General features: G+C 45.5%; 1 protein-coding gene across 6 annotated transcripts in view; it reads right to left on the reverse strand.

Annotated features, from left to right (window-relative positions):
- The window catches only part of GTF2I (general transcription factor IIi), a 69,798-nt gene that overhangs the window by 48,338 nt on the left and 4,968 nt on the right, over positions 1-16,492 (reverse strand). For 4 of the 6 annotated variants that reach the window (XM_066636165.1, XM_066636164.1, XM_066636162.1 and 1 more), the window contains exons 2-4: positions 6,192-6,234; positions 3,314-3,417; positions 1,254-1,392 (exon numbers count right to left, since the gene is read on the reverse strand). In XM_066636165.1, the coding sequence (XP_066492262.1) occupies positions 1,254-1,392; positions 3,314-3,417; positions 6,192-6,204 (256 nt within the window). In that variant the 5' untranslated portion in view covers positions 6,205-6,234. Of the gene's footprint in view, positions 1-1,253; positions 1,393-2,632; positions 2,699-3,313; positions 3,418-6,191; positions 6,235-16,492 lie in introns of those variants that run through there. The other 2 variants (XM_066636167.1, XM_066636163.1) reach the window with 2 other exon arrangements.

Consider the following 16,492-nt stretch of genomic DNA (forward strand, 5'->3'; position numbering starts at 1 on the left):
TCGAAGCACACAAACACAGATCTTATCCAGGATGGCTCCATGATCTTGGAAAGCCCTTGCGCTGTGATAAGATGGCAGCTGCTGTTCCGTTGTGGGTGGTTGCTGCCTGGTTTTCACCAATGACAAATAATGCCCTAATCTGGGCAGATTTTGTTTCATAGGGTAGGCTTTGTGGTCTCCAAGAAAAGACACCAAATGACACACACACAAGTGCGCCAAGAGCCCACTAAAAAACAAACAGTGCAATCTTAAATGGACGCTTGCTCAGAAATAAGCTGCACTGTTTTCAATGACACTTCCTCCCAGATAACCATGACTGCACCCAAGTATCACCTAATCTCCTTAGGAACAGGTGCAGATGGACACCAGTGTGCCGGGTGAGACTGAGCAGCTGTATATGGTAGAGGTGTGATTTCTTCAGTGATAACAAAATAAACACATAACACTGTTTTCTGCACTTCTTTTACAAAAATAACACTCCAAAATTTACAAAAAGACAAAACACCTCTACATATTGGTCACTATAGGCTGGTTTGGCTGGACTCCTACAATCGTCCTCACTCAGCCAGTTTTGAAGGCAGCGGGGACAGCGGAGGAACTGAGGATGTGAAGGTGGCGATGGGGGTATGTGCACACACTCCAAAACAGGGAGGAGGTGCAGAATTCAGGCACCAGTTCTACTTGGGCTGGGCCTGCAAATGGCCAGCTTACCATCCTGTTATCCCCTCTCTCTCTCTCTCTCGTAAATTTTCACTTGGCAAACTGCTGTCCATGGTACGCATTCTAATCCGCCTAAAAAAGACAGCCTAAAAACGATGTAAGTTTGGCACCTGGTGAGAGGAGAGTCTCGGCTGAAAAGGCCCTTTCCAAGACGGCCACCCAATTGATTTATGCCTAACATGGCCCCTGGACAAGGGACCCAGGTGGCAAGTGTAGTATTTTGGCAGATTCAAGAGGGAGAAGGGAGTCCTTCAGACATGCAGGTCTTCAACCCACACTGGCCTTTAAAGGTCAAACCAACACTCTGAACCATGCTGGAGAACAGACCAGGAAATACTATCTTCTGGAGTCAACAAGGCAATGCTGGCAAGCTCATATCGGTCGCCAAGACTACAGATAAAGTGGCTGATCCAGCATCCAAGGACGTTCTTTCAGCAACTCCTCTACGCGTCTATGAGCACGAGCAGGCATAAAAGCAGCGTAACAGGAGTGCTCCAGGCACACAGTGGTTTGCAAACCTAGTCAACACTCACAGTACTTGACAAAATCCTTCTGAAAGTCTTTTCTGGTGTTGACGAAGGCTCTTCCCCTCTCGGTTCCTACCACAAACACATCTGTTTCATAGACAGCAATGCAGGCAACTTCTGCCTTGGACTTGGCAAGCTCTTTGCACTGTGGAAGGAAAAACACAAGAGCTGCTTAGAACTGCAGTAGCAAAAAGTGTAGAATGAAACTGCACATGGAAAAGACTCTAAGGAGTTGCCTCAAATTCAGTCTCTCTCACTTCCGGTAGTTTCCACCTTGACAACAGCTCTCCAGGGTCCATCCCATCATCTGAAGAGTTTTTTAACTGGAGGCACAAGTAACTGGGACTTCTAAAGGACAGGAGGTACGCCTGGCCTGGAAGGCTGGCCCAGCAACAACCCACAGCACCCTGGGTAACTGCTAGGGGCCCAGCACTGACACCCAGCCACAAATGCCCTGGAACTGTCTGAGCCCCCACTTTTCCCCCCAAAATGCCACTTGTTGCAGCATCATTCCAAGGCACCAAGCAGAAAAAACAACAGCCACCAGTGGCATCCAGGTTTTTCCCTGCAATTTATCAGAATGTCACTTTCACCAAGGCAAACAAAATGGCATTCACCACCCAGAAGTCACCAAGAGGAGTAAAAAGACCTACTGCCGCTGCTGCCATTCAGCAGGAACTCTGTGAGCCAGACCCACAGAAAAGGGGATCCTCCGGAAAGCACACTGCCAAAAGCCCCCACCCCACCCAGTTGGAGCTGGCCCCATTAGAAAATCTGCTACTGCTTGCAAGTTAACCAACAAGGTCACTCAAGGTAAATCCAGGTCTTGGCTGGAAGGTACTGACTCAACCAGCTGGGAGAGAGGAGGGGCGTGGGGGATTGAAGCAGTTTTCATCCCTTATTCTCTCCGCCACTGGCTGCATAGCGAAGGGGAGAGGGTCAGCTTGCTTCCTCTGCTACCATCCTGAGCTGTTTTGAGGAAGTGGTAGCTGCTACTGTTATTTCACAGCAAGAGAAAGGAGTAGAACTCCTAGGAGGGAGTTACAAGGAAAATTCTTTGCCACATGGAGGTTGCCTGAGGGTGGAGACAGTCTAGATGGCTCAACATCCAAAGCCCCAAATCACACTCCCACCTGTGCAAGGAAAGGAATGTGCACATATGGCAGGCGATAATTATTATAAGGTCACATTTGGAATACTGTGCACAGTTATGGATGCCACTCCTCAAGTAGGGTATTGTAGAAAAGGTGCAAAGGGGCAATTAAAATGGCTAGAGGGCTGGAGAACCTTCCTTCTGAGGAAAGACTACAGTATTTGTGGGGTTTTTTAGTTTGGAAAACAAGGCAATAAAGGGGGGCCATAACTGAGACTTATAAAATACGCACATTGTGGAGAGAGGGAGAGAAGTTTTTCTTTCTTTCTCACAAGACTAGAACATCCAACGAAACTGCCTAGGAGAGACAAAAGCAGGGACTTCTTTGCACACTGAAGAATTAGTCTGCAGCACTCGTTGCTACAAGATGCTGTGATGGCCACTAGCCCGGGTAGTTTTAAAGCAAGCGGACCAATACGCAAGGAACAGGACTAGTCTACTAGTCTTGATGGCTATATGCCACCTTCAAGCTCAGTACGCCCTTGACTATGAGAGCAATATGGGACAGAGGCATACCTTTCTCCCCTGATTGTGGCTTACTAGAGGTAGCTGGTAACAATGCCCAACCAGACAGTTGGCCTGACACAGCAGGACTTTTCTTATGTTCATATGAGTGCATAAAGCCCTTTGCATTATTTTGTTGGTGTTTTCCTTTCAACCACACTGTACAGTGAGCAAGTATTATTAGCAGTTGGGGAGCAAAGGTAGAGAGAGGGGTTTGCCCAAGGCCACCTGGCAAAATGATTGCAGAACTGAGATCAGGACAAGGGAAGTCCCCATTTACAGTTCAGTCTGAGCCACTAAGTTACATCAGCTCTCAACAGGTGTGGACAAAGATACCCAGAGAGACAAGACCCTGGGAACAGTGCCAGAAACATAAGGCACATCAAAGAAGCCAAAAGCATGAACTTACCATCGACTCAAGTGCAGACATGAGGAATGTAACCACCATCCTGCTTTCAGAAGAGTCTTCCTCATGACCAGATGCTGCTGCCATGGCTGCCTGAGCCATTTTGGCTGAAAGTGAAGGAAACAGAGACCCATGAAGCAACACAACTGGCATCAGTAGGTTAAAAAACAACGTTTTATCCCTTCATATAGGATGCGATACAAAGCCAATAAGCAAAATAAGCCAGGTTAGGGGAACAGTCTCATTACTGAATGCATGTGGACAAGCCTTCAGAGGAGATACGGCTTACTAATTTAATTCTGTAGCTCTAAAACTATGAAGACCCTACAGAGACATGAGGTGCAAGTTTGCTTCTCAATACCCCTTCCCATTTTGTCTTTCAATCTCTACTAGACTGGCAACTACATACCATTTAAGCTGACCAAGGTCACTGGCAAAAACAGGAGTGAAACTTAAAACTGATAGCTTCATGTTGCTCACTAAGTATTCAAAAGGCAGTTTTTCTAAGACAACGGATTGATTCATAGATCGAACAACAGTTATCATTCCTGTCATTCTAGTAGATCCAGGACAGGCAAAGGAAGTGCTGCATGCAGGACACAAATTTACCTAATTCGGTGTCACTGGATATGATAAGGAGAACTAGATTGGGTTGCTTTAAGAGGGGATTCAACAATTCATGAAGGAGAACAAAGCCATCAAGGGCTACTAGCAATAATGACAGGAAACTCCAGGCTCAGAAGCAGACTGTGCCACCAGCTGTTAGGAGAGGGCTACTGCTGTCATGTCCTGCCTGTAGGCACCTCAGGGGAACTTGTCCACTGCTGAAAACAGGGTATCAGGCTTGATCAGGGCCTCCAAACTCTAGCCTGTGGGTTGGATCTGATGCACCAGCAAAATCAACTCAGGCATGGTGGTGGCAAAGCCTTCCTTTTTCACCCTGCAGCCTCCTTTCTTTATGCCTAATCTCTGCAGATCCTAGCACCTGGCAGCCACCTCTCCCAGGATAATGGGGCACAGAGTCTTCTGGGGCGATGTGCAGCAGAAGCTGCAGCCTGGCACAAGGCAATGCAAAGACTGGATGCAAGAAAAGAGACTGTGGGGCTAAATGGGAAGGCTTTGCCACTACTGCACCCAAGCTGATTATGCAGCAAGACCACGGGCCAGTTTGAACACTGCTAGACTAGAAGGATTTTAGACTAGAAGGATTTCTACATGTCCTGCCCCAGCACAGGGCAATGACTGCACTAGGTTTGCAAAGGCTGGCAATGAAAAGAAAGAATTCTTAATTTAAACAGATATTATTAATGGCATTTCTATGGCTGTACTTACCCTCGCCACACAAGACTACATTTGCAGGTGTATGCAAGTGGGGGAAAGGTGAGAGCTCTTTACTGCAAATTATTTCTGGAATTCAGGGCTGCAAGGAACAGCCTGAAAGTTCAGAGAGCAGAAGGTGGGGCATGGGGGCACATACCTCAATTAACAGATTCTTGGTGCCTAACGGCAAACATGACATAACTATCAAACACTTGAAATAAAATTGGAAATAAGCAATAAAGATTTGCAAGCTCTCTGCAGTGTTGGGCCCAGGCAGCTCTCAGGTGTCAAGAGGCTCCCCTGAGCTGGGGAAATAATAAGAAAAGTCCTGCTACACACCCAACACACTCTCAGCCCCCTCCCCAAGGATCAGCCTCCCCATCTTGACTGTAAACCAGTCACATTCAAACTGCAGAATTTCTATGTATATGTATTTTTCAGGACCCAGCTTAAAACAGGCTTTTGGTAGCTTCATGAATTGCACCATTACGACTGGACAGAATTAGTGCAAAACTCCAAACTGTTGCTTGGCATCTATACTGCACCCAGTTCATTGAAGACAGGTTTGCCAACAATTATCAGCCATGACAGCCAAATGGAACTTCCATGTTCAGATGCAGTATACCTCTAAAAACCAGGTGCTAGGAAGCAACAGTGGGAAAGAGCTAATGCCTTCATGCCCTGCCTCTGGGAAGCAACTGGTTGGCCACTGTGGGAAGCAGGATGGGCTAAACCTGTTAATCCAGCAAAATTCTTCTTACTTTTTTTAGTTATGCTAAGCATGTAGCTATGACATGCAAGTTGTCTATAATTCATAATGCGTTTGCTGGAGGGCAACATTCAATAGGGAGCAGCATGACAAGAACCTAACTCTCTAATCAATATTATATCTATGTTGGCTTCTGTAGGCTACTTCTGTAGGAACTAATCCCAGCATTTATTCTCTATCCCTCCCTTCTTACAGACACTTTGAACCAACTCATTCCTGAGCCCCTTCTTCCTTCCACCCTTTCAATCCTTAACACTGCCCCCCAAAAATCATTGAGGGTAACCTTGTCCACCACAGATGGGAATAAATAATTTAATTTCTCTCTTTTTCTGTGAACCCATGAAAATATATGATGCTGCCTTATCACAGATTATTGGACCATCTGGACTAGTATAGTCTAGTTTGATTTTCAGGGACTCTTCAGGCTCAGACAGAAGGTCTTTCCTGACACCAGCCAGTGAAGGTCCATTATCAGCAAGGCTGGGGATTTAACCTGTAGACCTTCCGCATGCAAAGCATGTGCTCCACTCACTGAATTGTGGCCTCACCACATCCTAGTAGAGTCATCACCTAGTAGAGGCATTCCGACAAAACCTGAACATTTTCTGAGAATAGGCCTATCAGCAATAAGATGCAGAACTCTGTTGACCCCAATCCAACATATACACTGCCATCCCATGCTCCCCCTCCCAATCTGAGAAACACTCTTAATTGAGGAACACATCTTAATATGAGAAACATATCTTAATTCTTTATAACAGCTGACAAAAAGCCCCATTTGTATTTCCATACCTATTCTCTGCATTACAAGAACTCTGCACAGCTAAAATGGAACCTGAAACAGAAAAATGCATAACTGAAAAGTGATCATATATTTTCTGAGCAAGGCAAGCTTGAGGCATTCCTCCCCAAAGTTTTGGGAGTCTCTTCAGACAGACAATGGAAAAAACAAAACAGACACACAAAATGTTTACTGTGAAGTGCTATATTCATTCTCCAGCCCCAGGAGATGAGAATCTTGGATGGGTTTGTACCTCCTACTCACAGACAAAACTAGACCCAGGCCCTTATAGGAGGCAATGGCTCCAACCTCTGGTTCTGCCTCACTCCCAGGCAACAGAGCTCAGGAGCTCTCCTGCTTTTTTTGCTCAGACTGAGAACCATCACCAAGGAAAGGCCAGAGTGCAGAGGATGTGATCTCAGCCAGCATCCCCATGCTTCATTTCATGCCTACTGGCATGGACTACTGTCTCCAGGAATAAGCCCAAACAATCTGCAGCCAATGAGGCGGCCAACCTGTGGCTGACAAGGCAGCGAACAAGAGCTGACTGACAGGACCTCAAAGCCTGTAAGCCTATGAAGACAAAGAGACTACCTGTCCCAGGGACTGCTTCTGGACCGGACACTCTAGCTGATCCACTTGATAGCACAAGCACCTGCAATTACAGGGAGACCATTCCTGGGAAGCTTGTATATATTCTGAAAATCTCCAGAGACTTAGAGTAGCCACTCAGATTTAGCACTGAACTGACATAGCGTTTAGGTGTGAAATGGCAGCAGAGCCAAGTGAGAAGGCAGCTTCCTCCCTCCCTCCTGCAATCAGGTCTGCTTCCCTTCTCTGCATCCAGTAGTCGATGGCAAGTTGACATCTGGACAACAAAGGGAAGCCGGTCAGGAACTGGGCCACTGAAGTGACTGGCCCAAGATAGCAAGATAAAGCTCAGATCCACTCCAGATGGCCACATGTCTCTTCATCTAGCCCTGAAGGATTGGACTGAAAGAAAGGAATCATATTTCTTTGTGTGTAGGACAGCAATGCAAATACTGCAAAGTAAGAGGATGCAGACCACCAGATGGGCTGGAGCACAGCTTTCTGCCCCCAACCCAAGAGTTTCCACAAACACACAGAGGAACAGCAAGGAAATATCCTCACAATGAGCCTGCCATACAGAAACCATTTCTCCTGCAAATGGGGGTGTATTCTACTTCAGAAGATAAAGAGGTTGAAAAGCCAGAGCCCAACACCCCAAACAGTAATAGTGTTTTTGCTGGGAACCTCATGCCCCTCTTCCTCCCTCCCCTCCAAGACTTAGAACAGGGCTCATGTTGGGTTAGGGGGTTGAGAGTTTTAGAAAGACAGGAGTTCTCTTCCGGCTGAGGACTTTTCCATTTTCTTCTCGGAGGCCTTGCCTAGAGGATGAGGAATTCCAGAACTTTCTTGTGCTGCATATGCCCCCACCCTACCCCACCCCACATTTTAACCAAGGCCAGGAAGAGCAGGCTGTATAAGTACAAAGAGCAACTGGATCTCCACAGGTTCTATGATGCCAGTTTTCTGCAGGTACAGAGTAAACTTCTGTAGTTTCACCTAGCTGTGCGGGATCTTTTACAGGTATTCAAGAACAAATCAATTCATGCAAGACGTTTATGATCTAAACTAATTTCCTCAAGATATGTTTGCTGTTTCTCCAAAGCAAAAGGTACAAGACAAAAACGATCGCCTCCTTCCATATAATCCGACCCGTCCTCTCAGGTCATCCGAGAGGGCCTTTCTGACTGTGCCGCCGCTAGCAGAGGTGAGGGGGATGGCGGCAAGAAAGAGGGCCTTCTCGGCGGTGGCTCCCCATTTGTGGAACTATCTCCCCCTGGAATTGAGAACAGCTCCCTCTTTAGAGTCCTTTCGGCGGGGGGCTTAAGACCTTTATATTTAGGGAGGCCTTTTACGCTGACACTAGGGGGCATGGCACTTTTAGAACAGATTTTAACTTGGGACCCAGGCTTTTATTGTGTGTTATTGTTTTTAATGTTTTTATATGTATATCATTTTTAATGTTTTTAATTGTGAGCCACCTTGAGTGTCCTCATGGGATAGAAAGGCAGGGTATAAATCTCTTAAATAAAATAAATCAAACATCTCCTTGAGTGAGCAGATAAAACATTCAGATATCTCTCTTTAAAGTATTTCCCTGGTGTGGGGCATATTGATAGGTCCTTCTCCAAGTCAAATTCTCAAGAAAAGCAGCAGTGGCATATGTGTCATCAGGGAAAGGTTCAGTGGATTTTATGAAAACATATCTAAGTTCCAGAAGCAGAAGCTCTGGGTGTGCTCTGGGACCCGTTATTTATGAAAGATCTTTCAATTCTGCAAGTTTTCACTAAAGCTGGTGGCTTACCTAATGACTTGCCTGTACCTGAAGCGGATTTATAATATCTACCCAACTATTTCATTTGGTCTTCCTTTCAGCGCAAACTTCAGGATATCTAGTTACACCTGTGGTGCTTCAGGGAGTATAGGAGAAGACCTCATCCTTCAAGCCATCCTTAAACTCAAACCTACACTCACATTGCCATTTTATCTGTATATAAATTTCAATATGGAATTTTTAAAAAATGGTTTGCTTCATTGAAAACATCAAAAAATCATGAGAAATAAATATTCTGGCCAACAAGAAAATTGGCGCATCAGTAGTCATGGACAAATTCAAACATTTTTAAAAACTGTCTGCATTAGGTAAAACATTCTTAATTCTGGAAACATGTCATGCATCTCCTGGACCCCCTTCACCCACGCCCTAGGGGATGCAGGCCCCACAGATTAAGAATCCTTGTGTTATGCTGTCACTTCTTTCCATTGGTTCTTGAAATGTTATATTCCCAAGAGACAGCCAATCGGAACTGCTCAGTATTCAAATACTGAACTGCACCAGTCCAGAACTGGGAAGGGCTTCCTCCCACAAGAGGAAGACATTAAAGTTGTCATCCATCTATCATAGGAGTGAGTCAAAGATATGAGTCGGTCAAGGATCCCTCTTTCCACTTCTGAGAAGGAAAATATCATGGCTAAATCCAACATTTGTTCTGGTCCCATATAACACCAATTTTCAATCCCCACATGAGAAGGGTATGGAAGGGGAGAATATCCTGCTGCAGAACACAACTTTGTTCCCATGGATATCTGAGCTACATTTTCAAGTCTTGTTTGCAAACATGTTATAGGCCAATCCCATTTATGTTTACTCAGAAGTCTGATAGTTCAGCAAGGTTTACCTTTTTTTTTTTTCCAAACAGTTATTTATATACCACCTTTCTTGGTCTTTATTCAAGACTTTATTCAAGACGGTTTACATAGGCAGGCTTTATTTAAATCCCTTATTAAATAGGGATTTTTACAATTTGAAAGAAGGTTCTTTCTTTCAAGAACCACTACATGCAGGTGTTTCATTCCGATCTGGCTTCACATTCTGGCCTCCATCCTCCCACGCTCAGAGCAGATGGAATAGCTCGGTTTCAGCTTGTCAGCTGCTTCAAGGTCGCACGGTGCCGGTGGCCTCAAACTGGCGACCTTGTGGATGTTATCTTCAGGCAGAGGGAGGCTCTACCCTCTAGACCAGACCTCCTGCCCTTCAGGTATGCCCTTCAAGTATGCATGCTTAGGATTGCTGATCTAGAGTCCTAAAATCACAGGGAAGTCTAAGAAGAGCATGTAAGGGTTTTACTCTTTATTTTATTGGTTGACTTTTTTAAAAAGTGATTGAAGGCGCGTGCGTGCATGTTTGCATGTGCTTACATGTGCACAAATGGTTTGAGGAGGAAAAGTAGTTTTGAATGATTTCCAGGGACCTGTCCAATAGCTAGCCACAACACTAGCACCACCACAACAAATGGCAAATAAACAGCAAGTAAAACCAAATTTTCCTAAAAACTCTTTAGAGTGTTGGGGGAGAGGGAAATAATAACATTCTTTTAACAAATGCAATAGCCAAGAGGAGATTGTCACCTGGATCCCATGCAAGAATTCAGCAACCTATGCAATGGATGTTAAAATCTGAGCTGCTTTTTTGTTAGGTTAGCCCAGGGGTGTCCAAACATTTTGGCAGGAGAGCCGCATCATCTTTCTGACACTGTGCTGGGGGCTGGGGAAAAAAAGAATTAATTTACATTTCAAATTTGAATAAATTTACATAAATATTAGAGGTGGGACATATAAATGAATGAAGGTTTTGCAATAACTCAAGTCCAATAAAAGGCTTTGCACAAAAAAGCAAGGCTGACCTTTCCTTTGCTGCCGCATCACAGACATGTGATCACAGCAAGCAGTAGAGGGAGCCCTCATCCCACAGCTCACGTAAGAGGGCAAACAGTCGCCCTCAGGATGAGAGCAGTTGCATTGGGCCAGCATGGCCTCCAGCAAGTCTCCAGAAGGCCAGAGACTCATTGAAGACTGGGAGCACCCCGTGGGCCAGACTGGGAGTCCCCCAGGGCCACAAGTGGCCCCTGCGTCAGGACAACAATTAACATAGGAAACCTGGAAACACAAGTGCAAGCGACCCATTTTATCTGGCACTCAACACCTTTCCCCATGGAAGGGCCTCTGTGTAAAGTCCGTCTGTTCTGGATCACCTAACAACTCTAAATTCAAACATGCCTTGCACGTAGTGTTGCCAAGTCTAGATCAGAAACACAATTGTTAAGAATGTTAAAAAGTATATATTCAGTACTTGAAGGATGTCCGGTTGGGACTGAGGAGGCTCAAGCTGCAATCTACGCTGAAGACACAAGGTGGGTCCTGGGGCAAATCACATGTTTTCATATACATTCTTTGGAGGAATAACAGGGATACAAATGTGGTCGATCTTTTCCAAAAAGAGAATGTTAGATGGCTTCATTCTGCAAGACATTGGCCTGGGAGTATTTATCTCAGGGGTAATAACCCTTGACCAAAACTCCAGTCTTCCTAAAGGGATTTTATGACAGACAACTCTACAGAATCCAAAGACACTCTGGCAAGGCCTGTCAACAGGTCCAGATAAGGGTCCCATACAGTCAGAAAACCAGGATGAAACCCATCAGGGGTACATAGAGTGGAGAGATGTTAAAAGACCACAAGGAAACCGGGAAGGGGGGGGACTACAGAGGAGTCTCATTACATCCTACCCATCAATTAGGAGTTGAAAAAAAGTTGCAGGAAACAAGAAAATATCCTCCCTTTCTGGGAGGAAGATTCTGGAGTACCTCCAGAATCCTAAAATAGTATACTTCAGACCCACAAGCACCAGCATCAAAATTCTGGGCATCAGGTTGAAATCAAGACCACACAGTGAGCTTCACAGTGGAGGAGAAAAGAGATCCCAAATCTCCAACACCTGTGTTAACAGCATCAAGCTGGCAGTGGGGAGGGTGGCTGTAGGGGAAAACTCTTCCCCATCTAAGGTGAGAGCACTGGAAAACTTAAAAGACCACACATGAAAACAGTAGGGTGTTTTCCTACCACCCCCAACCACCACCCCCAAAAAAACCAACTTTAGGAAAATTGGCAAACATCCTTCTTAAATCAAACAAGGAGGCAGGAGGAATCTGCACTGGTCCACAAAGAGTGCAGGAAAGTGTGGCTTAGCAGTCACAGCCATGACCAAACGTAAGGAACTGTTTATGCAATACAGGACCCCTTCCCCCTGTCATGGATATGTACAGTTCAGGCCTAGTAGCATTGCAAGGCCTGAACCAAGCTAAAACAGTAACACAGAAGTGGCTTGCATTTCCAAGCTGCTAGGATTTACAACTCAATGGAAGGTGATTATGTAGCACCTAGGCAGCCAAAAAGACGCCCATCAAGGATGGAATGCAGCTGCAGATCTCCAGGGGGAGGGAAGAGCTGAGAGGGCGAGTTTCCAGCCCCATTTCCAGAGGACAGGGTCTTTGTTCCTGGTCTCTTGGTGAGAGAGGTGGTGGGTGCACATCCTGCCCCACCAGGACCATGTGGCCATAGGTAACTGGCCTGAGGATCTACAAAAGAAGCTGACCCAGGTGAGGGTTAGGAAATAATAGAGTTAGCCAGTTAGCTTTGTTGTTTTATGCTGTTATGTTTCCTAGAAGTTTTATGCCTCTAGCATTTGCTGCCTTTTGTAACCTTTTGTAACCCTATGTATTTAATAAAGTAGAAAATCTTTTTACCATGTTGGTTCATTGTCTGTTGGGGACAAAGCTTCAGAATCCTGCCTAGCCGTTCAGCAAGCTACCAAAAATCCTCATTGTGGACTAGAAACTTGAGGACTGAGACTTTAAGTAAAGAAAGTGCTCAGTGCCTGCAAGGGATATAGTTAAGCCTAGAGGGTCTCGGTTTCCCTGGACTAAGACACTGGCTCTTACTGGGTGGTGGCAGTACTACCGAACAGGGATCTTTGAGGGCTCTAGGGTTCAGAACCAACAACTCTGAGCACCCAAAACCCTGGGAGTGAGACCCAAGTGTACGACACCCCCGTAACAGTTCTCTCATTAACTGAGGGGGGTGGGTGTGTGTGTGTGCAAATACTGTGAGAATTCAAATGCTTTAGCAAGCTTTTGAGTTACATAAGAACATAAGAGCAGCCCCTCTGGATCAGGCCATAGGCCCATCTAGTCCAGCTTCCTGTATCTCACAGCGGCCCACCAAATGCCCCAGGGAGCACACTAGATAACAAGAGACCTCATCCTGGTGCTCTCCCTTGCATCTGGCATTCTGACATAACCCATTTCTAAAATCAGGAGGTTGCGCATACACATCATGGCTTGTACCCCATAATGGATTTTTCCTCCAGAAACATGTCCAATCCCCTTTTAAAGGCGTCTAGACTAGACGCCAGCACCACATCCTGTGGCAAGGAGTTCCACAGACCGACCACATGCTGAGTAAAGAAATATTTTCTTTTGTCTGTCCTAACCTGCCCAACACTCAAATTTAGTGGATGTCCCCTGGTTCTGGTATTATGTGAGAGTGTAAAGAGCATCTCCCTATCCACTCTGTCCATCCCCTGCATAATTTTGTATGTCTCAATCACGTCCCCCCTCAGCCGTCTCTTTTCTAGGCTGAAGAGGCCCAAACGCCGTAGCCTTTCCTCATAAGGAAGGTGCCCCAGCCCCGTAATCATCTTAGTCGCTCTCTTTTGCACCTTTTCCATTTCCACTATGTCTTTTTTGAGATGCGGCGACCAGAACTGGACACAATACTCCAGGTGTGGCTTTACCATAGATTTGTACAACGGCATTATAATACTAGCCGTTTTGTTCTCAATACCCTTCCTAATGATCCCAAGCATAGAAGTGGCCTTCTTCACTGCCGCCGCATATTGGGTCGACACTTTCATCGACCTGTCCACCACCACCCCAAGAACTCTCTCCTGATCTGTCACAGACAGCTCAGAACCCATCAGCCTATATCTAAAGTTTTGATTTTTTGCCCCAATGTGCATGACTTTACATTTACTGACATTGAAGCACATCTGCCATTTTGCTGCCCATTCTGCCAGTCTGGAGAGATCCTTCTGGAGCTCCTCACAATCACTTCTGGTCTTCACCACTCGCAAAAGTTTGGTGTTGTCTGCAAACTTAGCCACTTCACTGCTCAACCCTGTCTCCAGGTCATTTATGAAGAGGTTGAAAAGCACCAGTCCCAGGACAGATCCTTGGGGCACACCGCTTTTCACCTCTCTCCATTGTGAAAATTGCCCATTGACACCCACTCTCTGCTTCCTGGCCTCCAACCAGTTCTCAATCCACGAGAGGACCTGTCCTCTAATTCCGACTGTGGATTTTTTTCAGTAGCCTTTGGTGAGGGACCGTGTCAAACGCCTTCTGAAAGTCCAGATATATAATGTCCACGGATTCTCCCGCATCCACATGCCTGTTGACCTTTTCAAAGAATTCTATAAGGTTCGTGAGGCAAGACTTACCCTTACAGAAGCCATGCTGACTCTCCCTCAGCAAGGCCTGTTCGTCTATGTGTTTTGAGATCCTATCTTTGATGAGGCATTCCACCATCTTACCCGGTATGGATGTTAGGCTGACCGGCCTATAGTTTCCCGGGTCCCCCCTCTTTCCCTTTTTAAAAATAGGCATGACATTTGCTATCCTCCAATCTTCTGGCACCATGGCCGTTTTGAGGGACAAGTTGCATACCTTAGTCAAGAGGTCTGCAACTTCATTCTTCAATTCCTTAATAGCTCTTGGGTGGATGCCATCAGGGCCCGGTGACTTATTGATCTTTAATTTATCAATGAGGTCTGAAACATCTTCTCTTTTAACCTCTATCTGACTTAACTCCTCGGTCAGGAGGGGCCATCTGGGCAGCGGTATCTGCCCGAGGTCTTCTGCCGTGAAGACAGATGCAAAGAACTCATTTAATTTCTCTGCCATCTCTAAGTCTCCTTAGAGTTCTTCAGAAAGAGATGGTGGTGACTGGCTGGGCCTTTCCTCCTGAAATCTGCAGGTTATAACAGTCTCCCAGGACAACCCTATACAGGTTTACTTGAATTTAAGTCCTAGTATATTCAATCGGACTTACCCACATGTGTATATGGGTTGCAGCTTATAGATGAAGCACTGTACATAAAGATAAGAGTCATGTTGATCAGCCACATTAGGTGCTGAACAGACTCTGGGTGCTGACCCAGGCCTCCTGGGGTGAAGAAGACAGCACTGTCTGCTCTCCTTTTTAGAATTATAAAAAGTCTAACAGCTACTGCCTTCAGCAGACCAGTGGTAAGTGAATCACACAAGTCCCACATCTAGCAGAAAACAGAAACAGTGATATCTTTAACATGAAGGCAGGAGAATAATTCAGATGATGCACTAGATTTCAGAGTCAACGGAAGTCAAACTAGGAGGTCTGGCTCAGTTGGTAGAGCTGCCGCCTTGTATGCCTGAAGATCTGAGGCTGCCAGTTCGAAACAACCGGAAGTACCCGAGAACTGACGACATGCTGATATACTGATGAGCTGACCCTCAGTGGCAGAGAGGAGTTGCTGTCAAGTGGAGAATGGGAGGCGAAGGGCCAGAGAGAGGCAAGACTGGGAAGGAATCCAGCTGGAACGAGGAGTTCGATGAAAGACTAGAACTATTCAATTGTAAAAATCCCTATGGGGGTTTAGAACAGCCTGCCTATGTAAACCGCCTTGGATTAAAAGTTCGAGGAGAAATCTGAGACCAAAGAAAGGCGGTATATAAATACCTGTATAAATAAATAAACTAGAGCTTTTGAAAGAGAGCTGGCATTGGTGTGTATGTCCACCCCAAAATGTATCTGAAATAAAAGAACAGGAGTTTTACCAAGATCCCCACTAGAAAGGGGAACTTACTTACATCCCCTTTAGAAAAACTGCAGGTGGGGAGAGGAGAGCACCAATAATAAGCTAAGACTGCAATCATATATTTGGGAGTAGGTTCCACTGAAGACAGTGGGGCTTGCTTCTGAGTGAATACAAAGGGTTTGGCAGCAATGCCTACAATCTAGACTTGCTTGCTCACTTGCTTGGAGATTAAAGATTATTAGGGTGTAACAGTTCAAAGCCATCCAAATGGAGAAAGGGTACAATCAGAAAATAAGCAGGACAGGACAGGACATCTGGTCCTGAGAATAAAAGGACCTGGGGGAAAAAGCACAAACAGATAACATTTGGAACTGACATAACATGCAGGTGTTTATATGCAAATACTAAAACCCTCAAAGCCAAGATAGGGAGCTGGAGTGCTTAACTACAATGGAGAACAAAGGCACAGTAGGTATAGCGGAAACCTAGTGGAATGGAGAGAACCTGTAAGATATGGTCACTCAAGGACCCAAGCACCAGAGAAAGTACTTGACATGTTGTAACTGTTGGTCAGAGGGTATTAAATTCAAGAAGTCAGAGAATGTAGGGGGACCAGAATCCTCAGAACCATTATAGGTAGAAATACCAGGCCCTAATAGTAATTTAGTACCAGGGCAATGCCATTACTCCCATGATCAAAGTGCTGTGAACATTCTTGACTTGAAAGTAAAAAGCAGGAAGGCATACGAAAGGAGAACATGTTATAGTAATGAATAATGCAGTTAATTACTCTCACATAAACTGAATAAAATAAATCAGCATTTCTTAAATTGTTGGTCTCGAGGCACATAACATGTAGCTCAGCTGCCACTGAAAGCACAGAGCTGCTGGGTAAGTTGGGCTCCTGGTGGGAGAGAGGCATGGTGCTTTGCCCAAAACAGGTGAGAAGGCGGGATGCTGGAAAGGGGAAGGGCTATGTGGTTGGAGTAGGATCCAAGTTTGCAATTAGGTATGTAGTGTAATGAAGTGTAG

The sequence above is a fragment of the Tiliqua scincoides genome, chromosome 8 (assembly GCF_035046505.1).
Source record: "Tiliqua scincoides isolate rTilSci1 chromosome 8, rTilSci1.hap2, whole genome shotgun sequence".
Taxonomy (NCBI): Eukaryota; Metazoa; Chordata; class Lepidosauria; order Squamata; family Scincidae; genus Tiliqua; species Tiliqua scincoides.